This window comes from Micropterus dolomieu, linkage group LG19 (genome assembly GCF_021292245.1).
Source record: "Micropterus dolomieu isolate WLL.071019.BEF.003 ecotype Adirondacks linkage group LG19, ASM2129224v1, whole genome shotgun sequence".
NCBI classification, from domain to species: Eukaryota; Metazoa; Chordata; class Actinopteri; order Centrarchiformes; family Centrarchidae; genus Micropterus; species Micropterus dolomieu.
Window position 1 is genome coordinate 12536576 of NC_060168.1, and position 27020 is coordinate 12563595.

The following is a 27020-nucleotide window of genomic DNA, read 5'->3' on the forward strand; positions in this document are numbered from 1 at the left end:
TGCCCTTAGGCTTTCAGACAGACATTCAGTATCGCTTTTAAATATGTTCTCTCCTGTAGATCAACTTTCTTCATTTAATAAAATCCTTGCAGAATCAACACACATGATCTTTAGTGTCTTTTGGTTGGCGGAAGTAAATTCGTTAAACGTGCATGTGGCACCTTTTCACCTCAATGATAAATTAATTCATTTTAATTCATTTATAAACTCCTGTACTTAATAGCTCCTCTGTTTCAGCAGGTTTTCTGCTCATGTTCAAACTTTCTGCACGTTCAAAATCTATCCCACACAGGCAATCTGTGTTATCCGACATGTCAAGAAAAAAGTTGTAGCCTACTATTACGAGGCTAACATCCTCATTTAATAAGAATTCAAACAATTTTTACCACGACATTTACTTTGTTATTTTACTCTGCTGTGCATTACGTTATTGCTCTGCTTATATGGTAGTATCCCTTTTACACCGTCTGACAGACACAGAACTGGATAAGACAATGGGGTAGAATTTGAAACTAAGTGGAAACACTTCTGATCAGGCAGAAATTTCACCATAAATCCACACACGTTAACTTCAGCACCTCCGATAAAGTGCAGCTCACAGTCCCAAACAGAGCAAGTTCGCAGAATTTATAAGAGGGGAAAATAATAACAAATTTGTAGTAGACAGTGTTTCACAGTGTTAAGCCACGTCTTAAATTGATGTTTGAAACTTAATTATTGCATTCTCCCATATCCCCTCTTTGTAGTACAGTATACTCATACTGAAAATATTTTGCACATCCGGCACAAACTGCAATTTAAATGACAGCCATATTGTACATATTCTTTAACATTTTCTATCTTATTGTCAGTTTTCCATTTTTAATTTATGATTCTTGACCTGCAGTACTTGCTTTATCTTTCTTAAATTTATTTAGCATTAAAGCCGATTCTGAGGGTATCTTCTAAAAAAGGATCTTGTAAAAAAAAGTGCAAGATTGGATCTCGCTTCAATAACTAGAGGGGCTCTACGTGTGTAAATAATATTTCTTCAGTTCTTCATAGCTTAACCATTTCATGTGACATGTGAGAACAAATATCAGATATATAAAACTGCAGATGAATATTTAATATACAGGAATTCAAATCAACTACACTGCAAGAGGCCCCAACTACAGATAAAAACATTAAATTGTTATTTGATTTTAAAACAACTTGCTGATTGTTAACTGTGTAAATTAACACACAAGCAGATATGTCTTTTTAATAAAATATACTTTAACGTGATCATTGTAATTTTCTTCGATCTTATAATTGCATGTAAAAAGTGTTTGCTTGAGAGTTGAAGACAAAGTACACATGCATGTCTGTGCACGTGATCAGGATGGTACCAGCTCTGCCTTATTTTGAACCAGGAAAACCAAGAAAAAAGCAACACAAGCATTAATACCAGCAATGGTATGAAATGAATAAATCTATATCGAAATGGGCGATTTTTTAAATCCTTAACAATCACACATGTTTACCAAGTATGGCAAAGCAGAATTCACTGCTTTTTAGAAATCTGAAAAAGGTGTCAAACAAAATTACAACATAAAAGCTGATCAATTAATTGGTATTCTGTTAACATCCACACCAGGCAAATTACATCACAAGACTGTGAATCAAAAATAAACAAGGTAAACAAGGTAAAGAGTTAAAAACACTGACATACACAGACATAAATTGCTCAACAGAAAAGAAAATGGAGACAATTCAACCATAGTACAGCAGCCGGAAAGAGTGAATGCTGGGAGATTCAAGGTGGCTGCACAAAAAGGAGAAGTGAGAGATTTATGCTAAACGTGTGCTGACTGACAAAGCAACGTCTTCTCAAGGCTCTGCAGGAGATCGGCCTAAATCCTTCTCATAAATTTTATATTAATGCCAGAGGTAACCAAGGTTGTTTTTCCCAGTATTTCTCCAGGTCCATTAAACACACCTAATATATTTCAACATTCTCTCATTTCCTCATCTAAGTAGCTCAGCTGAATTGCAAAACTTGTACATAAGAGAATGTTTATTCCTCGCCAAGTCTGATGTGACTTCAGTGGCTGTGCTTCTCTGTTAAGGTTGACTGGTTTAAAGATAAAAAGCTAACACACTCACCTTCCTCTGCACCTGTAGGTACTGTAACCTTGCCATTTCAGGAGATAATAAGACGAGCTGTCTAAGAGGTGGGGGGTTGGGGTTGGGGGAGACAATCTTCCTTAGATCTCGCTTACCACTCTGTTGCAGTTTATTCCTCACGAATAAGAATTCAACTTGATAACAAGTCACACAATCTTTTATAAGAAAAGTGTGAGAGCTGTCTATCAACATTTTTGCTTTGAATGAGAGAAAGTAAAAAGGTGCACTTGCACAATTTGTTAGCTTCTGAGCAACAGTCTGCGCAGGTAATGCCAAGTTTCTGTTTTCACACCTCTTCTCTTCATTGACTGGCCTATTTTAAGAAGTGGAGAGCTTTCCCCTCCTAATTCCCAATACAACCTAGTATGTCCCAATGCAATAGACCATAGCCACTGCCATCAAATATAGTGGCTCCCATGGAAACTACCCTGAACTTCAGTATCAATACACCAGATCACTAGATGATAGTAAAACACTAGAATAGTCCATATCCCTGGCACACTAAGTCATTAACATAATGTGCCACATGAATAATAGGCCTACATACCGGTAATGAGTTCTTCATCCCTTAGTGAACACATATACAGTGTTCCACTGTTGTTCACTGACAAATCATATTAGCAGATCACTTAGTTACTGTATAGGCCAAACATTTTAACATTTCGCTGAACAAAACAGGAACACAAGCTCAAGATAGTGAATAAAACTACACTGAAAACTGTAAGGAAAGTACAACATGGATTTCGACTTACAACAGCCTCACTAGTCAAAATGGTGGCTCACTCCTTTCACACTCACAAGAACGGAGAAAACATGTCTCTCAGCAAGACAGGGGCAACAGCGGTGGTTTGATCTCTGCTTGAGCTCCACTTTTCAATTGCTAGTCACAAAGATGTAAGAGCATATGTCTGGCATTTAACAGCCATGAAAAATAGTCATGGAGGAAGCTGGGGACAGAGAGAAACAGTGACTTTTTTCTGAAACATCACTGTCTCGGTTGTCAAAAACATGCTGATAGACAAAACATGCTAATAGGCACACACGTCTGTGCACGTACGTACGCACGCACGCACACAATTAAACAAGCTCTGGAGACAGCAGACTGATTGTTTATCTCCATCGTAGCATAGAGAATTGAAATCCACAGCCACAGATAAGACATCAATCTTCCTCAGTGGGCTGCGTAAATAAATCTGATTATGGACAGAATCATTTCCCCTTTAGAATTGTTTTATCTGCTCATTCCATGCCTCAGCACCAGATAACTCGGAAAGTGCTTGGCACAAGGTGGCGGCTTGACTCGCGCTCTTCTCACACCAGCGTCGCAGGCCGATTGCCAGTGGAATGATGTCATATTCGATTCAAACTTCAAATAAAAATAAATCTACTAATCTTACATTAGGACCAGTATGTAACACTGGAGCTAATAATGCCTAGTGACTTACAATGGGTTAAAACTAGGGTTAATCTGCCATTATTTTGTCAATTTACCAAATGATCTAACAAAAAAGTCAGAATAGTGAAAAATTATTACAGTTTCCTAAAACCAAACTTGAATTTTCCAACCAACATTTTGAAACCTGAAGATATTCAATTTAGTATCACTTAAGATAAAGAAATACAGAAATCCTGACAACTTAAACTAGCAAATAATTGTCATTTGAAAAAGGACATAATCAGTTGTTATTTTCTTGCTGTAATTTTCTTTTGAACATCTAATCAATTGACTATTCATTCGGCTTATGAAAAGTATAACCTGTCGTACAGCCTGAATTTTCATGCAGCATTATGATTTTCAACCCACTTGTCTCTTTCAAAATTATAGAATACCCAACATCAATTCACTTTTACTTACATCTCATATTGATTATTGCCATTCATTTTATGGCAGACTGGATAGAAGTCTTTAATTATGAAATATGCACCTCATGAACTAATTTAATCTGAAGAAAACTGATCACGACTCCGATAATGAGAGATGGCAATGTCAAAATATATTATGATTATGTGCATAATTGCTATGAAATTCCCTATTTGTGCATCTGAGAGAATGTAAATGATATGTACTGTAAGTCATTCCTACTGAGCATCAGCTCATAATTCTAATACATTTCTAGCTTCTGAATATTTTATGCAGCCGAAGAAAAAACAAATCCCTTACAGATTTGGATAAATTAGATAATGTAATGCCAGAGTGTACAAAGCATTTACACACTTCTCAACAAATCCTACTGTTTGTTTTCACATCGTAATGTGTTGGAATCCCTTTCAACCAAAACAGATTTGTTGGCGCTTCTCTTGTTAGATGTGATAAAACGTTAAAGGCATTCCGACTGAGGTCAGTTCACTTGTGTGACCTGAATAAGCATAGACATCCACTAAAACGAATTTGGGCAAATCAGACAAGGCAGCAGTTGAGCACATCTACATTATACAAGCCTGCATTCAGCAGACAGGCATGGTGACAAAGCATTCCCTTAAAACACATCAGATAAAAGACTAATTTGGTCCAATTTTGCTGGAGGGATGCTTATCTCAGAATTCAAATAAGGTCAAGAGAGAAAACAGTCACAGAGCCGAGGATAAGACTGTGAAAGCAAAATAAACCCTGTAACCCCTCTGAAAAATGAGTTTTGCCCCAGATCCTTGTAGATGTGGATATGCCTCTTATTGCCATTTAACTTCAGTGAGGATAACATGAGTCACCACAATAAAGGTAAATAAATAACTGACGAGGGCAATTAAAAGGAAATTCAGAAGTTAGACTTATCAGGAAACTGCAACAACCATGATAAGAAAACTGAAATTCAATGGAAATAAACACAAATCATAAATCATCACAGATTAAATGCTAGCATACTGTACTCTGGCGTAATCTATTCCACGGCAGGAAATTGTTGCTTTCAGGATTTATCAAGAACACTGTGAGTGTGTGTTTTTAGTGGTAAGGACACTTGTTCTACAACACACCTTCAGTTGCAGTACCCAGTGCTATATGGGTTTAGTGGCAAGAAACAACAAAAAGAATCATAAAAGTTTAGGATTCATCAAACTATTTGACAAATTAACTCAAGAGAAGGACACAACCTGCGAGAGTATTATAAACTAAACAAACTCACCTCTCATAAGAGTTCGGTTCATGTCCTACCAGCAATGAGCAGAGGCTGCACGACGAGACAGTAATGACAAAAGTGTGTTTCCATCAGTTTCCTGCTTCACCTGTCTTTGGATGAGGGGAGTAATGAAAGATCGCTGCAGCAGAACTGTCTATCACTTGTGAACTACAAGAGCAGGATGCCATTTAGAAGACAATGGAGGATCACAACACTTTAAGCACAGTTCCTCTATTTTGACCAATCATTGAAGATGAGAGCTGGTTGAGTTTTTAACAGCTCATATTTTCCCATGTCAACAGATTACCTCAGAGGAACCCCTTTTGGCTAAATAAAACAAATTGTATTATGTAGGAAACTGCTCTGTTATAATGCACTCCTGCCAGCAGATGTTTACTGGCAAGATGGTATGCAAGACATTGCTGTTGTCAGATTAAGGCGGGAACTAACAATTATTTTAATTACTGATTCATATGTTGATTAGTATTTTCAATTTGGTCCATAAAATGGACCAAAATAGGGAAAATCACTCATCACCATTTCCTGAAAGCCAAAGTGAGGTGTTTGAATTACTTGTTTTGTCCAAACAAAGTCCAAAACATTTAGTTTACCATCATATACAGCAAGACAAAAATGCATCAAATCCACACAATTTTTTTTATTTATTTTACCACGAAGTCTCATTGAGATCAAAAATCTCTTTTACAAGAGAGACCTGGCCAAGGTAGCAGCCATACATAAACACAACATATTAAAATGCTACATACAATCATGACAAAATTCACAAAAACAAACACACACAAAAAACTATTCAAACACAATGGCCTCTTAAGAAAAACAACCACATGTCTCCTTCACCACATTCTTTAGGATGCTCTTAAATTTATCAATTGATATACATGTTTATAGTTTAAGATCTTTTTGCAAATTATTCCATGAACAGATCTGTCAAAACCCTGGGTACATTGAAAAGCACTTGGAGGAGCGTAGCTGGTAACTAGCAGAATTGAGACAGAGGAGGGTACAGAGGTAAGCTGGAAGTTTACCTAGCAGGCTTTATATACAAAAATATACCAGTGCTGTTTTCTGCGGATGGTCAGTGATGTCCAACAATACAGATGCTGGAAATGCAGAATGACATTAACAATAAAATTATTAATCAAAATAATGGTAAATTATTTTTACGACAATCGACTAATTGTTGCAGCTCTAGTCATGATAAATATCTTGTAGATTTTCACCACACTGATATTAGTGAAAAGAAAAACGATCGTTTTTCCAACCTTTTTACATCATGACATGTTGATAGATGACCGATTGCTCTAGCTAACGCGACTCAGGAACTCAAGTGAGAAATTGCGGCGGCTGCAACAATGCAAACACACATGGCCGTGGTTTTTGTTGCTACCTCAGCTTCACCCTGGTTGTGTCGCCCCTTTGCCTAAATTTTGGTCTTCTAGCTCCAAACAGCAAAATGATGGGAGGGTGGTAGAGTCAAACTCAAAGTCCGTCACTTGATCCTTTGTCTGGTTGAGACTGAAGCCATATTTTCCCCAAAAGAGTCCGTTCAACTTAATTCATTTTTTCCATTTATCAATTGAGGAAGAATAGAAAGCAATATATGTCAGAAGCATAAACCATCTTTAGAACTATACTGTACATGCACGTTGAGGATTGTGTAACCAGTAATGTAGATGGAAGCTCAGTGGGTCCAACTTCACTTTCAGAAATCAATAAGGGTAACAAAAGGAATGCTTCTTGACAAATGTGTGTTTTTATAACATTTGGAACTGGCTCCAATTCTGAACAGGTTCTCAATGCCGAACCCTACTTTAGTCTAAGCATGCACTTCCTCCCCAGCACTTTTGCACATCGCTGAAATTTTCCCTTTTTATTGTATTTATAGTTAAACTCAGACATTAGTTTTAGTATGAGTGAGACTAGTGGTTGATTGAAATTATTCTCTGATTCCACTAATTTATTAGATCAGAACTGAAACACTCCAATGACAAACAGATTTTGAAGCATTTCAGTGGTCGATCATGTCTGCCTAATGTTTTGTGGAAAAATACAACCTAATTAGCCCACTTCAGTTTTTGTCAGAAAAGTACACGCTCAAAGCTTTATTGTTAATCACTAGATAGATAAACACATACAGCTGCAGAAAAATAATAATAAATTACAATTAAACCTAAAACACAAGTGTTGCACAGATGCACAGCAACAAGAATTTTTCACAGCTGCTGCTTGCTAGCATCGACAGCAACAAAACCAGTGTGTTGGTCCATAAACTGACATGTGAGGGTGAGTGCAATTTCCACATGTTTTGAGATGTGCATACATAACACATAAACACCAAACACTAACCGATATATTAGGTTGCCACACCACACATGATAAATGATGATAATGTGAATGACTATATGCCAAGAGAGTGAATCGGTTGCACCTGCAGGCCTGTGGTCATTTGTTTTGTGATTGCCAAGGGCATAATGAGCAATAGGCACCCGGTGAGTAAGCCCGATTTGTTTTGCCCTTTATGTTGCATTATCTGGCTGACCTGTCACAGCTGTATCACAGGGAGGTTTATTGGATTCAGAAACAGAGCTGTCGCAGTTTACACCTACACCTTCAGCTGTCATGGGTGCTGATCAACATTTCCTGTGTGGTGTGCGAGTTACCACGATATCCTCTCCAGTGTCTCATTTTAAAGCCTGTCTGCTGTGACAGAGACTGTATGCTCATATTAATGTGATGATGTAGTAGTTAGCAAATGAATGTAGGTAATGAGTGGGGACCCAACAAGGACAAACTGCAGCCTGCCACGGCCTCTCCCCTTAGTACTAATAGACAGAGTCAAACACAACACATGGCCAAGAGTGTTTGCTGAACATATCATACCAAAATCATATCAATATTTTGGAACCTGGCTGCAAGGATTCAGCCATAAGAGCATTGGTGACGTCCAACACTGACTCGCAGTTGGTATTCCAGGTCATCCTAAAGGTGAACAAGGTTCTAGGTTCTGTGCAGGACTGCAGGCCTGTAAAGTTCTTCAAACAAACTCAGAAAACCATTTCTTCTCACTTCGCTTCATGCATGTCACAAAACAGAAAAGGGCCAATCCAAACTGTTGCAGCAAAGTTGTGCGCTGTTATAATGCATTGATTCCCAACCTGGGGGCTGAGACCTTACAAAGGGTTGCCACGTAAATCTCAGGGGTCACAAGAGCATTAAGAACATGAAGAAAGAAAAAATAATAATTCTGCTCCACAAAATGATTTTTTGCGCATTGCTTTACTGTATTTACTAGGTCCAATACAAAAAGGTTGGGGACCATTGGTCTAAAGTATTACAGTATGCTGTAGCATTAATATTTACTTAGTTGGAACTAAGGGGCATGGACAAAACTGAGAAAAAACAGACCCCAAGCGAAAAATATATACACATATATGGAGAGGAATGTCCACATTCTTCTGGCCATATCCTTATAGCTTACAAAGTGTATAATGAATATGAATACTTTTAGTGGCAAGAGGGCAACTCGCTTTCTTTGAACATTACAGTCACATATGCCACAGGTACGCTGCTTAACTCCACCTCTCAAACTGGGACAACAAAGTGAGGGATAATTCAAGAAAGTGCAGCTCTGAGGAAGATCGTGCCTTCTGGTATTTCCCCCCTGCAAAGCCACGACACTGCCTGAAATCTAAAATGACAAAACTGACAGCTGTTGACTGGGGACGTGGCATTGAGGAGAATCAGGTCCCGGCGCACAAACTCATCCCGGCGCTCCCGCATCATCGTAGTGACAGGACTCAGGAGCCGAGGACTGACACAGGAGGGAGAGAGGATGGGAACGTTAATGTATCATTCATCAGAGCTCCGCACCCTGCCTCTACCGCGGTATGAAAACATAACTGTAATGAAAATCCTATCGATCCGAGTCGCTTCCTTTCAGACAAATTGCACTGTTTTCTCTGCCTTTCAATTGTTTGGCAGGCAAATGTAAAGAGCAAAGATGAAACCCCTGGAGACATCATCGTCAGTGATCCATCATGACAGGAGGACCTTGTATCAACTAAAGCTACAGACAGAGCCTTCTGCAGAAACAGAAAAAAACAACTTTTTAAAAAACATATTCATCCTCATTAAGAAAAGGCTAATGAATCATTATTAAATGAGTAATTTCATGCCTTGATAAGATAATGTGGGATTTCCGGCAGATGTCAAATATGTCGTGAAATGCATTTTTGCTCTGACCTACAGCATTTTAGTCTGTTCAAACTAACATTAACTGTCACCCAGAATGAGGAGCACCTCCCCCTCTTAATCCACCTACATAATTCTGGAGGCAGGCGAGGCCTTGTGTTTAGAGAGACCATCTCTGCTTTGATCTACCAACACCCCTGCAGAAGTGTCCTTGATCAAGATGCAGCTACAGGGGAGCTGCTACTGGCTGCCCCTTTGCTGCAATGCAAACATGCAGCTCTCTGAGAAAAAGCCCCCCCCCCCCGTACAATCCTGAAACTGTTCTCGTGGTTAGTTAGCCCTCCAATTTCTGGTCTCAGAGGCTTCAGATGCATCAAGATGGAAATCTTTAGAAATTATCTCTGACATCATCACTCCTATCTGTAGTCATTTGGGAAAGACAGACAAAGAAAACTATTTTAAAGTACTGGAACACATCCAGTAATGTGGTCCCAAAGGAGGCTTTTGGAGAGCTAACATGCATGAAGTGACAGGACAGACAGTGAGCGTGGATAACCATCTTACCCAAGTGCAGTCTTCCTGCATTTCTAAATTAAAGATAGGGAGATAGCAGAGCCCCAATCTCTGCATTGGATCTCATTCTCTGGTGAAGTAAAGGGACTTTAGAAAAAAGATCAACCCAGCATCTCAAGGGTCAGGGGTTTATTTAATGAAGTCATATCAGTGATGCCTGCTCCTTTCTGTTATCACCAGCATTTATATAGAGGGCAGTTAAGAAGTTAGTGTAAATAACCACTGTGCTGTTATTTTGTTCCAGTTGCCACTAATCAAGATCAAAGTTAAATTATTTGAGTCATGTATCATAACCTTTGACAAATTATTAATTCCTAATGTTTTTTAAAGAAACACACATTTCTCAGGGATTTCAGTCTTCGCATTGTGGAAAATATAAATGGAGATGTTTAACTGAGCATCAGTTGCCATTTAAACCCACAAACTCCATGACAAACTCTGCCAACTGGGGTGAAAATCTTAACTCAGAAACCTCAATTTCTACCGCTGCGCTACCAACTGTTCATGGTGAATAATAAAATGTGTGGGTGTGTGGGTGGGGACTGTGTGAACACTTCTGTTTCTATGAACATATCATGAACACAACTTTGAACTGACAAATACAGAGAGGAATGAAAACTTTTTTGTTTTGGCGGAGGCATTTACATCTTAACTGAGACTGTATACACACAAACCCATGATGGAACAATAAATGGACACTTGCAAGACACAGTGCAGATGAGACCTATGATGGTAACCCAGAGCAATAAAGCCATCAGTAAAAATGAAAGAAAAATAAGCCAGAATTGAGGATAAACTGACACAGGAGCTTTGATGGCAATAACCTGACATGCAGGGGAATTAACCAGGGTATTACAGCTAAACCTGAGGGACTCTGTAGCTTCCGTAGGGAAACTTAAACACATGGACCAGTATACATGCTGTGACCTAGGAAACAGGGATAATACTACGCCTTTAAAACAAAAAATAAAAAATAAAATAAAGGGCTTGGGTTTCATATCTTGCAGTGCTTTTCTTTGATAAGATATAATGAAATCATTAAATTACTTTTAATTCTGTCAGCATGAGCCCAGAAAACATAACCATTTCTTGACACTGGGAGGGCTTGCTTATCCAGATCCATGTTTTGATGCAGAGTGTCATGGAAACATTTAGTGAGATTTAGTGTGACAATGCTGATGCCAAGTGTTGTACTCCTGCAATGCTTTGCAGAAACATGGCACATTCAACATTCTGACCTTGCACACAATATTCCTAAAGACTTGAATTACCAATGTGGAAAAATTACATTACCACTCAAAATCAGAGGCATAATAAAGGAATAAAAATAATAATAGAGGAACTACACCAAAGAACGCCTTTTGGAATAAAACCCCCAAAAAACAGTGATACTTTACTCAAGGCAGTAGAACACAGAGTTTGACAACTTTCTGCAGAGACTGACAGCTGAAACGCTGCATTACTGTCAATCACTTTTCTCCTGTTGGTTTGGGGCTATATGTTGTGTTTATAATTCTGAGAATGAACACTAATGAAACAATTTTGGCAAATAAACTTTTAATTCAATTAGCTTTGGATCCACCAGCCAATAATAATTCTTAGTATTGCTAGCAAAAAGACAGGGGTCCACAGAGATAACATAAAGCTTTTTTTGATTACGTTTTAGTTTGTTAATTCATAATTAGCAACTGCAGATGTACAAAACGCCACTATGCTTCATCACTGTCTTGACGTATTTAGTGCCCATACCAGAAAAATACGCTATCTGTTGTTAAACACATTTAGTTTGCCTCCCAGTGACTCTGTGACAGCAACTAAGATTGAATTAAGATCAAGCCAATACACTCCTGCTGTTTAACTCATATTTTACTGTTGGCAGCAATACAAAAAATTGGCATTTTAGATTGATTACTGGCAGGATAATGCAAATTTGCATATAATAAAAATGTATTCTGAACAAAGTGATTATCAGGAAAACTATTCAGCTCACCCAAATGAATGTATTGATTTCCATAGCCACAGGAAAATTACAAATTTTTCTTCATAACATTTAATTTTGTTTCTACTCTGCATACGGTTTTGTTTTGTTAACATGCTCACCTTTCAGATTTAACCTTGTGAATAGAACACAGAAAAGGGAAAGCGTAACACACTAACTTTTGATATCCGCCTTTATTGTTAATAGATATAACACCCTAATACATTGAAAAGTGCTATGCATGTGAATATACCATGTGAGAGTGTGTGTGTGTGCTGTGCTATTCATTTGACACTTTTTTCCTCAATGTTAGAGAAACCGCCAGCTTAGCTTCAAGCACATCACCCTATAATTGTTCCTTGGTTCATATCTGTCATGACACTTCTATAGGTCTAAAGCCACTGTCACAAACCAGCCTGCAGCCCAAATGGGGTCGCTCTATTTTTTTCCTTCAGTATCTCATACAACCAGCCTTTGTTCCTCACAGCGCAATCTGGAGATGCCATTAGTGGGGAGGGAGACAGTGATGTTTAGTGACAGCCAATGACTCCTCTGGTCAAGAAAGTGCCCTAGAGTGATCAGCGTGTCACACACACCCCTCCACTGACTGCACACAGCCTCAGCTTCCCCAAGTTCACCTTTGTTCTAGCTATCTGAAAAGCAGAAAGCTAATTGTATGACAGGGGTCGGGGTGGGCAGCACCCACGACAGCCTGAGTTGTGCCACCGAGTAAAGCTGCCAGCCCTTCTTGTCAAACATACTGCAGGAGAATCCGACACAAAAATCAGGCGAGAGTGGGAGGCTCTCATTTTGCTGCAAGTGGCAGTTTTTGTCTTTGTGTTCTGTTCATGACTATTGTCATCACATTTAGGGCTGAGCTCAAAAAACATGCAGAAATTCTGCAAGCGGCTGGGTAGGATGATAAGAGAGAAGCTACATGGCCTGTTTGGAGCTGATAACTTAGACTCAGCATAAATCAAACACCTTCTGGCGATTCAAATAATTTGTACAGTTGGGCATCATATGTTAAGAGGGGATAGAAGAATTCAGAGTAAGAAAGTATCATGCCTCAGTGCCCCAAAATGAAATGCTGCAGACTTGTCAAATTATATCTTCCAAGTGAAATGCTTATGCTGTGATTTACCAGCATTACTTTATAATATACAACACATTTTACACTATCAATTAAGTACAACTGCAGAGTCTTCAACTTTTTTCTGCTGCTTCCATCACAAATGTTAAATCATGTGAACAAATTTTATTTCCCGTAGACATAGATTGAGTGAAGTGTGGTTATCTCACATGGCCAAACAAACAGTAAATCAGCTTGTGGTTCATTTGTGGACAATGTCGTGTGGAGAGAACACCACAAACGACTCTATAGGCAGTTAATGGGTTTACTTGGCTGCTTCATACTTGTGGGACCTTGGGCCCTGCTGTTTGCTTTAGGCACTGGCCATTTCCACCAGGCTGTGGAGGCTCTATGCATCAGTGCTGGCTTAACACAAAATGGCAGCCTGTTACAGAGGATGGGCACAGATAATGCTTGAGTTTACGTTGGGAAAAAAAGTCAACACATGAATCAACCAATGTGTGTCTACTTAGCTCAATGCTGGAAATGGTGGTTTACTGACTATTTCAAGTATGAGTTGTAACTTTACAGGGATAAAGCTGGAATGGAAGAGTAGACAAAAATCATATTTCCAACTGATCTTCTGTCAGCTTCGCAGCCTCCTCTAATGAGTGAAGAGAGCTAAGGTATGCCGTTGATTAATACAATGGAATCTGAAAGGTGAGACAATCTTGATAAAAAGGCATGCTGAAGGCTGCCAACGAAAGAAAAAAGTGCCTTTTTGAGATCTTAGAAATGTTATCCAAGTAAGGAAGTCCTTTTTCGTTTTAGTGTTTGTTTTTTTTTGTTTTTTTTAAATACATGGGATTGGTTTGTTTCACAATTTTATCTTGATCCTTTGAACAGGAGTGGGACAAATCCGTTCTTTCAAATCTGGACAGGGACATGAAGACTTCTGTAGCAGAGTGCACAAAGATAAAATACCTTTTTCGTGTAGCAAATTATCTTCTTAAAATGATTACTTGTGTGTAGAAGTTTAGGATTTCACAGTGTAGCATTTTTACAGGAAAATAAATAAAAAATATCTAAGGGAAAAAGTTTAACAATGACATTTTCAACAACAATCTGACTCAGCCAGAGTTAAGTTATTATTTAATCATTACTTTCGCGAAAATGGCAGAGCAAAGCCATATGCAGTGTATGTTGCAGACCAAGAAATTAGAAAATAAGCCAAACTGCATTTGGCTTTGTGATGATTCAGCCTGAAACCAATCTGTCCAAGTTTTCAGTCGGGTAATTTGAAAACCAGAAATATGAATTTAAATAGCTAAGTACGGACTGTCCAATCTCGCAATTCTCTCAGTGGTACTTCCATCACACATTACGGGGGTAAATCAGGGACAAGGTCTGATGTCTGACTCTGGGAACTTGTGAAAGATAGAAAATATGATGATTCATAACCACACTTGAGAACAGCCGCAACAATTGAAAAGGTTATTCAGTCATAGACAAAGTCTAACACATAGTATCGTTGTTTTTGTTTAGTGCCAAGTGTGAGGTGATTTTGTACACACAAATACACACGACAAGATATATTGTGCATATTTACTGAATCAGTGAAATATAAACAGTGCAGACATGAGTTATACATACATTCAGGGCATCAGTGGTTTAAATAAATGTAAACAGTAAGAGATGTAGAGTACCGTTTATGTATGATAATTACAGGTAAGAGTAGGTGGATGTGTTGATAGCCGAGTGGGAGTGGGTGATCCTAGAACGGACCAGCAAGGTTGGCCTAGTCGGATCGACCAAAATAAAGTGAAAAGGAAAAACACACATTTTTCACATACTCCCCCCTCCTTCTTTAACTATTTTCTCTTGCGTTGTTATTTATTTGCTTCACCGTTTCTCATTAAATACTAATATTGAAATAAGCAGAGGGATCACCTTCCTCACGCCCTCAGGAGGGTGCAGCAAAATGTAAGTCAGACATTGCTTGCTTGCTCCCCCCCCCCAAACCCTCTAGAGAGAGCCTGTTCATTGTGGATTAATGTGCCTTTATAAAGTTGTCATGTCTGGTAGAGATTAAGGGGACCCGGTCCTCCCTCCCTCCCTCCCCATGCCACCACATAAGTCTGGCCCAGTGGAGCCCCCTGGTGCCACAAAGACTGGACTAGAGACGCAGGTCACCAACAATCTCAGTGAGAGTCAAGCTGGAAATCCAATTGTCATATTAGAAGCAACAAAAACAATATATGATAATAGTGCAGACAAAAGGATTTAACATCCAGAAGAGAACACAGTTATATTAATTCTTAAGGCGGATAATTATCCACACAAAAGTCAACATCTGGTATTTCTTAGGGTGCTTTCACACCTGCCTCATTTAGTTCGGTTGAATCGCACTAGAGTTTGTTTTCCCCCTTGGTGCAGTTCGTTTGGGCAGGTGTGAATGCAGCAATAACACTCTGATGCGCACCAAAAGCGGACCAAACAAGCGTTTATGCAGCACTTTAATGCTTCTGATCTGTATCGCAAAGAGCTCATGAAGTAATAATTTATTAAAAGCGTGATTAGTGTTAGACCACAGATCGACTGCATAGCCTATTATAACGTATAAACAGGACATGTATAGTAATAATTCTGGGCTTATTAGTATATAGTATACTGTAGTATTGCTTTCACAAAAGTTTTATGGACTTCAGAGTTCATTTGAAGGCATACCGAGACCACCTCTTCAAGGAGGTCTTGGTATGCTTTCAAACGAACTCTGTTGTGGTTCGCTTGTAGTGTGAAAGCAAATGAACCAACCACAGGATTTTATGATAACAAAGATGTGATCTGGTTTAAGGTTTCTGACTACACAGAATAAGGCTGGTATTTTCCTGTTTGATTACAGTACAGCTGGGGACACAATAGAAGACCTTTGATATTGAAACTCTATAATCCAAACTGTCAGTTATACATGTTTACATAACATTTTTATAAGCAAGGACAGCGTCTTATGCAGTTTCATGTAGCTGCATGTGATAAAATGGAAAAACCTACTGTATGCTGCTGACTCTTGACATGTCACTAACATCAGGAGCACAGATTTCACATCTTGACACCAATCCCTGTAAACTCCATTGGCTATTGTCATCACAATTACAGTTACAACATTTGGCAGACACTCTTACCTAGAGTGACTTTCAATGCTGCTCAGTATTCATGATTACAAACACCACCATCCGATCAGGTGAAGATGGACAGTTGGTGACATTTGTGACCACTTTTGGAATGAAGCTGTGATCCCCACATACAACAGGACTTGTTCAAGGCATGTGCACATGCCCAGACATGCTGCGCACATCAAAAATGTCTAATTGTAGGCTAAGATAAGTCTACGGATTTATCAGGATATTTAAAACCAAATCTATGGGCTCTTGAATCTTGAGTCACACATGGTACATCCCAATTGACTTTCCACCTCCAATTATATTGTCAAATATGGAATAATTGAGATGAATAATCCTCTATAATGTCTTCAGTTAATTATTGATGGGATGTTTTGAATTGGTAGTAAAACTTTTCTAGAGTAACTGAAAAGGGATGGATTGAATCATTAGAGGAGCAGTTAACAATATTGTATGAACAGAGCACAGTCAGAGGCCAGCGTACATTCAATCACTGCTTGAAATTGGACACCAACTCAACATTCATTAAATGACAGCCACATCGACCAAATAACTCCTTATATTGTTGTTTATTGGTCACCAGATGTCTGCCCGCCCTAACTGCATGTTAGGCAAATTAATTAAATGAACAAATTGAACTGAGCTTTGTTGTTTTTACTGAATGAGCTGACTGGTGCCAACTCCCAAAAGAAGCAACGGCAAAATTACAATCAATAATCTGTAAAAGCACTTTCAAGTCTATAAAGAGCATACCAGCAAATACACATTATTCAGTGCCCAATTAAGCAAGTAGCATCTGGTAGGCCAGAGTGGAAGCACTGCAGTATGATGACATCATACTGTCTTTTTGACAGAGGAAGCTTGAACACTAACAAGAACTGCAATATATCTTCTATCCACCCACACCAAATTTCATGCTGATGTCAGTATATATCCGTCAACTGGCTGCACCCAGCAGACTTAACCCAGGACCTGTTGTGAACTAATGAAAGGTATATAAAAATTCTGTGTACAAGACTGTAGGTGTTTAATTAAAAATAAGCGAGTTTCCAAGTTTCCATGTGAACGTCTTTCTTAATGAGCAATGCTTCATGTCTGCCATCACCACAAGATCAGCCTGTAATGCTGACAGTTACAACCTTGCATTTTGGAAGTTACACACACAAGATATAAATTATTCACATCCAGCGGCAAAAACCACCCTTGAGACACAATTACAATCACCCACCCAAATAAGATTAACTGTTATAATGTGACAAAAAATTACACAGTTGGGTCACCTAATAAAAATAGAGCCATCTCCATCCATTGTTGAAGACCATGAGACACAGATGAAAGTTCTGGGTAAAAGCTAAGTGGACTAGTAAAAAACTATACACACATATAGTAATACTTACTGTACACAAAAAATATACACTAAATATAGATCAGTGGGAGTGGCACTGTCCTGTTTGTTTTCTTGTTTACTCGAGTTGACTGCCTGAAATAGCCTGCAGGGTTTTTTTAAATTAGTTAGTTCACTTTGTCATTTTCCCCCAGGTTGATTTTTAAAAAAAATCATATTTAAGATCTTAAACTGTGTTTGGTTAGTGAAACCAGTGTTGATTTATCAGAAAATGTTGCTACATTGCTACAGCATCGCATAATCACAGGCCACTGGACAACTGAACATACCAGCAATTCAAAGAGATGCACTTAGTTTCATCTTTTTTTATTCCAACAGTTACTCCCCTAGGCTTGATCAAACATTCACTACTGTCAATTTTTAAAGTGGATTATGGCAAGATGTTTTGTCCAAAAGAATGGTACATATTGGATCTAGCTGCCTTCCAACTTTTAACTGAACAAATCCAATCTGGGTATCTTAATAATACAGTAAATAGTTCTTACAGTAGACCAACACTTCACACAACAAATGCAGCCCACTGAAAACCAGGAGGAGGAAGACATGTGAGGGCTGTATGGTCTAAGATTTTTGAACAAAACACGAAAAAGCTGCTTTAAATGGCTCGATTGGCCAGGCAATCATTGTCGGGTCCTCCTCCACCAACCTCTTTTTGCTTGTTATGTTTTGATGGCACAGATGAGAGTGCTCAGATTCACCATTTGTGACAGCGTGGCATCTAAAAGATTACAACTTACAGAGGTTATATTGTAATCATTGACGTGTAAATACATTGACTTTTATATATAAAAATATATATACACACTGCCTGTGACACAGGATTTTAAATCAGTGGGTAATTAACAAAAACAATGCCAGAGCAGAGCTGCTCTGTAATCGTCTTTTGAAATTCAAGCACTGGTGACAAGAAACTGCAGGTATGAAAACACTTTGATTCAACATGAATGCATCGTCAGTGGACATTTAAATCCATAGAAGACATAATCAAGTGCAAGGTAAAAAAAAAAAAAAAGGGAGTGTCTAGCCTCACTGGTAGCTGTGTTGTCATGATTAATTCGATTCGAGTAAGGACTTGAATGTGTTTTCCGTGAGCCTCGTGTTCCTGATGGCCTTGCCAAGAAAATCTGCTGCTTAGCTTTAAGCTTTGAATCTGTAATGTTCAGACCTCATTTCACATCGGGAAATGGTTTGTTTGGGAAAAACAATAACAGAGGGACCTACATAGATCAGAGAAGCTGTTCTCTTGCTGCTACACATTTAGGTTGGATGATAAATGGTTCATATTTTGAGGGAATCAACTTACATAGCATAACAGAATGATTTTTGGTGATGATTTCAGGTAGAAGTGGAAGAACAAGCCAACGAAATAAAGGCGCCTGATCTGACCAGCTCTTTCAGTGTGTTTCTTTACATATCTTAAAGCAAAAGGTTACACAAATGACATTAGTAATGTTATATCAATACTGAATTATTAACAAGCTTGCTGCTAAACACAGCATACTCTAACCTTACATCACACAACATGCTGCATGGGCTTGAATGTGCTCTGGGAGTCAGCGCTCTGTTGACTCAGTTGAATTGCTTGCCTAAGGCGTCAGTGCCTGGACACATACACATAATTAGGAAAGGTCACTGTGCCTCCTGTCTTGTCAACAAAATCACTTCAAGATGACAAATTTTGGCTCAGGCAGAGCCAGACCTCTCTCAGATACCCTTGCCAATCAAGCGCCAGCAGGGCTGTCTGGGTAGCCTTAGGTGATTTCTAATTATGTATTTTGGATGCCTGCTAAATAGGGGTAAGCATAACAATGAGCCATACATTTGGTTGGAGGTGTGTTTTCTCATCAAGGTTGAAGAAGCGGACAAAAGTGTCATTATCTTGTAACTTTGACAACAGGCTGAAAAGGGTTTTTCTGTGAAAATTCTAATGAATTCTAACGTGCAGCCCTATTGTATACATTCAACATTTTCTTGTAATATAAAGTTATATTACAAGAAAATGTTGAATGTATACAATAGGGCTGCACGATTTAGAGAAAAGTCATCTTGCGATTATTGTGAACAATATTGCGATTGCAATTATAATGGCTATGAGTCTACTTGCTTAATTATCAAGGAATGCACGAAATACTGACATTTTGAATTGTGTATTTCTGAACTTGAACAAAATTAATCAATAATTAGTAAAACAGATGTAAAACAGAACAAGGGGAGAGTGTTGCTCTCAGGAGGAGGCAGCTAGAAGCAGCACATATTGGGACACTGGCACCGACTCAATATACATCTGTCTAATGCAGAGTCTCTATCCACAACCTGGAGATAAAACTGTACACAAGTGTATTAAATAAAGAGCATAATGTGTAGTTCATAGTATAACAATAATTTACTGCATTCATTAGAATATCATATAATAGTATACTTTACCACTAGTTGAATATTAAATCCAGTTACAGCAGTTTCATTTCTGTGGGTTGTTTTTATTTTTTAAGCCTTGTGCAAGAAAAATGCTCTACATAGGTTTCTAATTTGTTAATGCAAAGTCCTAACTTGTCAATAATCATATTGTTCAACATTTAATGATTTGCTGTAGCACATCAAACTTTTTTTAATGTCATGCCCATTCCAGGCTGTGATTGGTCGGTTGATGAAGTGAAAAGTTGAACATGTTGAACAACAAAAGAACCGATACAGCCAACGTTAAATGGCCAGCGAGCCAAACCTAAATCTTCCTTATCTTCTCCCAGTTTTCTTCTGTCTGACCGCTTCAGCTGCTGACTATGTCTCTCTGTCTCTGTCACAGAGTGACCGGAGCACCGGCGGCGATTCCGAATATGTTTTGAACGATTAGCGTCGGGGCGGGGAGGGGGGTTATGGTAGGTTGTTGTCTTAAAAGTTACTGGCACACTGCACATAAATCATTTTTCTCATTGCATGTAGGCTTATCTGTTTTTAGGGGCACAGGCGAGAGCCCGGTGTGGGCGGAGATAACGAGCAGACTGCAGCGCACAAACAGAAGAGAGTGTCTCACACACTTTTTCTGTTTTATTAAATCACACACTTTTTGCGGTTATGTAATCGCACGGCGACATCGCAATTAGATTATTTGTGCAGCCAAAAGATTTTTAATGAACAAAAAAATAACAATTTTACATAATGACCGTAAACCAGTACAATCAAATCACATCAATTGGCCCTCACACCGTTTCAAAGTTTCTTTCCCACCACACCCTGTGCAGACTTTCAATCTAGTCCACTGTATGATGAACTGGAAGTGGCTTTCACATCGCTCCCTGGTGGCCTTAAAGAACTATTAATCTATGGCTCTCCATATTGCATTCAGATCTGCTTTCCCCAGCCACCACCTGGCCTGAAGTAAAGGCCAGAAGAGGACCCAGAGGACTGGACACTCTCTTATTATGAGCTGCACCAAGACACCTCTGGGTTTCTAAGCGCTTCCTTTGACAGTGACTGATGGCCAATTAACCATTTGGAGAAGAGTATTGATCACTTGGAGAACAGGGAGTATGTGGAAATGTCTCTTAACACACTACTATTCTCACTGTACAAAGTGAGCAGTCACACAGCACATCATGTGTACAAAAAACAAACATTACCCTCCCCAAAATAAATGTATAGCCTTTTCACGCAAATACTACATCTAAAGGCTAGCACACATCAACACTGTCAAACCATATCCGTTTTCTCATCAACAAATGATGGCCAAAAGATTCTGGGGAAGGAATCTACAGCCAAGTTCCTTCTGGCAGCATTAGTATCTTCTATTGTGACTAACATCAACCTTCACGTGTCCCTAGTTCTTTGCTGAGGTGATGCCGCTGTGTTCTCCCAGCAAGAGAATACAGTGGCATCCAAGGTTCAAGGTCAAAATGGCATGTTCTTTATCTCCATGAGAGTGTAGGAGAGAGATTAACCTGGGAAAAGAACATTTGATTAGACCCTCCAGGGAAAGACTCACTGCTCAACTCAACAAGCCGACTTCCCATTGGTGGCCCTTGGATATGTGGGGGTGAGTGCGGGCACTGGATTGTTAGCAGCAACAGAAACACAACAGCCTAGACTGAGAGCAATCTCCCAACTGCTGATGCAATGCTACATACTGTGGCTTTCCATGAAGTACGGTAAAGGTTCCCATTGAAATATAGGGTATTCTCATACCACATATCAGAGGTGAAAGGTCAATTTTATGCTACCTAGATAGAACACAGATAGTGACTAGGGTGGACTGCATTTCAGGAGGGAAACAGCCCAACTTCAACCCCTAAGCGCTCTCACATAGACCTGAATCATAGAAATGGGGTAATTGAAACAAAAGGGCAGAGTTTGACAGAGATGTAGTGCCTTTGCAGGGACTGTGCACAGACTGCAGAAAATAACACCTAACTCCTCCCTCTGCAAGGTTCATCCTCCACGTGTCCTCGGCTAAGCCTGTGTCCTTCCTTTGCTCCTCAAGATTGCCGTTTGCAAATGATAAGCACAGGGACATAGCGTTCTGAAAGATAAGGTGCCTGGGCATTTGTCACCAAATGGAGCGTGCTGCTCCATTGTTTAAAGCTGACCTGTGTTGACATGCACTGTTTACCTTTTATTCATTTATGCTGAACTATTATCTCTGTCTCCATTAATCACAGTAACTCAAACTGAAGAAATTTTGCAAGACCTGGACAGGCAGAAGAGTCATTCATTCTGTCTGCATTCTTCCTTTCAGACAAATTAACATGATGGAAATGCAATACATTTGATCAGCTCTGTCCTGCAAATACGCAATTCCAACTCACTTTTTCACTGTGATTTTGTCCAATTCAAATTCACTAGGCAGCATAAAATTCATAACAAGCATTTGTACTCCTGAGGAGTGAAATCATTTAAAGTTTTTTTTTTCTAAAGTGTAATTGCCTCCTTGCATGATATACTCCGCATTTTTACATCATGCTAATTTACTGGGTGAGTATCAGCAGTTGAGAAAATAAATAATTTTATATAAAATTTCCCTCCCCCAGTGCACAAGTCTTACCGTTGTCTGTGTCATTTGAATACATCTCCCATGACTAGCGGGAACAAAAACTCTTTCTGGTTGCAAATTATCCCTTCCCTGTAAAAGACCATATCCCTGCAAATACATAGAGATGATCATTTGCCATGCATTAGCTATGGGACAGAAACGAAGTGGTTTTAAATTCCTTTGACCAGAAGGCAATTTCCCCCAATAAATTATGTTAATTTCAGTTTTTACTCTCCTTATCTCATTCTTTAGTGAGTCAATGACGAGAGACAAAACTGGCTGTGAGAAAGACAACTCTGGGATGAGTCACATTAGAATGATGAGAAGTCTGGCAAAAGAATCTCTTATATTACTGTACTAAGAAATGGGAACTCGCAAATTACTGTATTATGCAATAGATTTCTGCTTGTTGTCATTTAATGGCCATCTCCTTGCATCATCACAAGGTTTACACCCCGTGGAAATTGCTCTGAGGTGACTGCTCACACAAGTACAAGGTGCCGGATACCAAATCCCATGCTCCCTCGCTGAACCAGACAACAATTGCTTGGCAACGCTCTCATTGGGCAGAGGGAAAAACAAAGACAAATCCAGGATTTTTATTCTCTCTGCATGGATTGCTGGCTTTTGATAATCTTTCCTTGAGGAAGTCACAAGGGACTAACAACTGGCAATAGACTAAAAGGCAAGCTTAAATAAACGGGAAACAAGAGAGGCAACAGGAGTTGAAATAATCTGCAGACATACACCTAACACACGCAGCAGAAATGCATGTATGCAAATCCTTGTGGAAACATCCTCTTTCTATCTCACACACACACACACACACACACACACAGGCAGGCACACACTTCGCATACTGAAAACATCAAGTGGTGTGGACATACAGCCAAAGCAGTACAGTTCTTTGTTCCTGAGGCTGAAAGGATACCTCTGTCCGGCCCGTCAGATCATTCACAACACAGTGAAAGGGAAAGTGCTTGGCTAGCACAAATCTAGATTGACAGGCCTACCTTTATTACTGACTGAGTTATGTTTCCCTGCAAAAAAGACAAGTCGGCTTTTGATACAGACGAATGCCAAGTCAGCACCTTGCCTTTCTACAGAGGATAGCTCAACTGATCTCAGCAGAGACTGTCCCAGCCCTGATGTAGAAAGAATTGGCTACCAAATTACCTTCCGATCCATTTCTGGAACTCACTCTGTCCTATAAAAGTAGCCTGTAAACTGTGATGAGAGCTTATAAGGATGCTTGTATTGACCTAATATATGATACTGAGTGACAGACTGAAACAGGGAGTGGGGTCTGCCAAAAATATGATAAATAAGACAGAAAAGAATAAAACAGATTTTACCTATACCCCTAAATTCATCTATTTTTAAGAACTGGCTCATTGCTATTCAGGGTCACAGAAGGGCTGGGAACCTATCCCAGCATGCATTGAGTGAAAGGCAGTGAAACACCCCGGACAGAGCTTCAGTCTATCACAGAGCAAACAAAACAAAACGAAACAGTATCACACCTATGGGAATTTAGGTAATCACTGAACTACCACTATACCCATATAACCCAGCAACCCAATCAAAATACATCAGTTTCAACATGCATCATAAAATGACTTGTAAATACCACCGCATTGCTACTTATGTAGCTTGATATATGAGGTCCCTGGAGCATGATTGTTTATTTAATCCTAATATATTCATAATTATACACTAATTAATGCAAGAGAAAAGCCCTCTCAATTCATCATCACAGTGTCCTGAAGCAAGAGACACAATTACACCAACTTTAACATGTTTGCCTTCTGTCCAAAGCAAGGTTAACAGTTTGGAAACAAGCACAAGGCAAATGATGTGTGAAATTCTTGTGTTTTGGATACTCACCAGCAGCTTCCAGCTGTGTGGCATTGCGAGGATGATATTTAACATCAGGGAGAATGAGTATTTTTTTAAAAAGTAGTAGTAAAGAAAACAGGCCATCAACTGCACTGGTGCATTATGGGCAACATGCATTGGTCAGATCACAGATACAACTGGCTTGATTGTGCACTATGCAGTAACCTGTAATATTAAGGGTCAGCGGCCAGCTGCACTCGATTTGTTATGTTGACTGTCATGAAAATTAAAATGTCATCTGCACAAGTAGGCTAGTTGTTACATACTCTTATTATAAGGCTATTTGATCTTTGAAATGAAAAATCTAATTTAGTTAAAAGGAAATCTGACAATCTCTCTCACAAATGGCTTATTTGTAGCTGCTGAGGGAAACGTTTCTCCGGTCAGGGCACTTCAGTTCACCCCACTGTTGATGATTGTTTAGCACATCAAAGCACATTTGCATGCAATCGGCAGTGTCTAGCCAAGAGGCTACATCATAAAATGTAACTCATCAGTGCGAGCAGGTCGTCTACCAACTCCGTAAAGCTGTCACCATACTGCAAATGCAGCAGGAATGAGTCCTGGCCGGAGAGAAACGTGGAGTTGAATGATCCTGTTTGCAGCCAGCAGAGCACCCGGTTAGATGGATGAATACAGCCTCTGAATATACGGTTTGCCCACTCCGCTCTTGTGCAGCTCAAAGATTTAATAACAAAATGATTAGCGAGGTGATGTTCTTCTTATATTGGAATTAGACTCGCAGTCATGGTTGTTTATGTGACAGAATGAAAGGAGCGCAGTGTTACTGAGCACTGCCTTTTTATTGTCCACGGCCCGTCTGTTAAAACATCTCTTGAAGTGCAGGTTTGTTCGCAGTCCATTCAAGCAGGTGAAGCCCGAACTTCCCCCTACACTCATGACGTTGGGGATAATATACATCACGGCGCTGCTTGAGATAGATATATTAGCAATATCAGAAAGCTGGACAATGATAGTTGACATTTGTGTCAAGTTTTAACCTTGGTAGACATGTCTGAGCCAACACACTCTCTCCTGTGTAACCTTGAAGGTGCAGGCTAATTGGTGAGCGTTAGTGCTAGCAAATTGTGGAACAATAACGTGCTCGTGTCATGCGCGGCTACATTTCGTCAAAGAAAAAACACCAGCAAACTTGCACGTGCAGCCCCTTTTCAAAGCACTTACAGTGCTTTCCCCTGGCAAAAAAATGTTTACGAGTAGGCTACAATTGCTCAAAAGCACAAATGATATACTGAAACTCACCAGTGCAGGTAAAGCCAGCGAAGACGAGCCAGAGCATAAGGAGCGTAGCGCTGAACCAACAGCGGACAAAGGGGCCCCGAAGTAAGGGCATCTTCGTGTTTTTTTTATCGCCTAAGTTTCAAAAGGCAGGGAGCAGAGGAGAAACACTGGCACGCTGGGCTTTTTAAGGTCCGAAGAGTGTCCTCTGTAGCACTTAACGCCTTTTTCACAACGCCCAAGTCTTTTCCTCAACACATATCCTTCTGCCGTACTGTGGCCATCAGCATCCCGGTCGTGCGTCCTCGTTGCTCTGAACAACGCATCACAGGTGTGGTGAATAAGCTGCTCCCTTGCTCGCCGCCGCGGGTTCTCTATAGGCTACTGTATTACTCCAAAGCCGCACTCCGCTCACAACTCTGCCCTCTCAGTAAGCCGAGGAGGGGGGCAGTTTCTCTTGCTTCTTGTCACTTTGCAGCCTTTCGCGCGAAAGAACACCTTCTCCAAATGCGAAAATTGTAAGAATTGGCACCGGAGAGGAAACATCTGCTTGCACAGCAATGCTGGAGTGTTGAGAGAGTCTGGGAAGGTATACGCTGCGATGAGCGGAGCAGCAAAACCAGGAACGGATTCTGCGTGGTCGCCGGGAATGGAGCGTCCTCAGCGCTCCCTGCTGTTATATCTTTTTCTTAGGCAAACATTTACATACTGAATAAGCATAACTAAGCTCATATTGGCCATGCACAACAGAATGGAAATTATTCCATCGTATTCTTGCAAGTGTGTATTTCATATTTTCTGCCTCACATGAAAATGATGGATATGACATTCAGTCCTGTATGAGAGGATCGCTGCTTTGCATACAAATCCACACAGATCACATCTGCATGTCATTGAGTTTCAGTTAAATGTGCCTCTGCTTTGTCTTGAGGTTTTGTGTGTCTGCTGCAGTACACCAGTGACGGCCAGAGCACAGATGAAGAAGCATGAGGATTAGCGCTCCCATGAGAGTGTACACCTGTCAACAAACCCAGACCAGGATGTGACTTATGTTCCAGATAGCTCTTCCTCATTTTCTGGAGGTGTCAGTGGGGTGATTTTCAGACTGTTCAGCCATGCCTTTTTACAATTGACAGCAGATTATTAATACACTTCAGAGGGGGGGGGGGGGGGGGGGGGGGG

General features: G+C 39.7%; 1 protein-coding gene across 2 annotated transcripts in view; it reads right to left on the reverse strand.

The window, feature by feature from the left end:
- The window catches only part of unc5a (unc-5 netrin receptor A), a 137685-nt gene extending 111217 nt beyond the window's left edge, over positions 1-26468 (reverse strand). For both annotated transcript variants that reach the window (XM_046030433.1, XM_046030432.1), the window contains exon 1: positions 25863-26468. In XM_046030433.1, the coding sequence (XP_045886389.1) occupies positions 25863-25953 (91 nt within the window). In that variant the 5' untranslated portion in view covers positions 25954-26468. The remainder of the gene's footprint in view (positions 1-25862) is intronic.
- Positions 26469-27020: the final 552 nt, after the last annotated feature.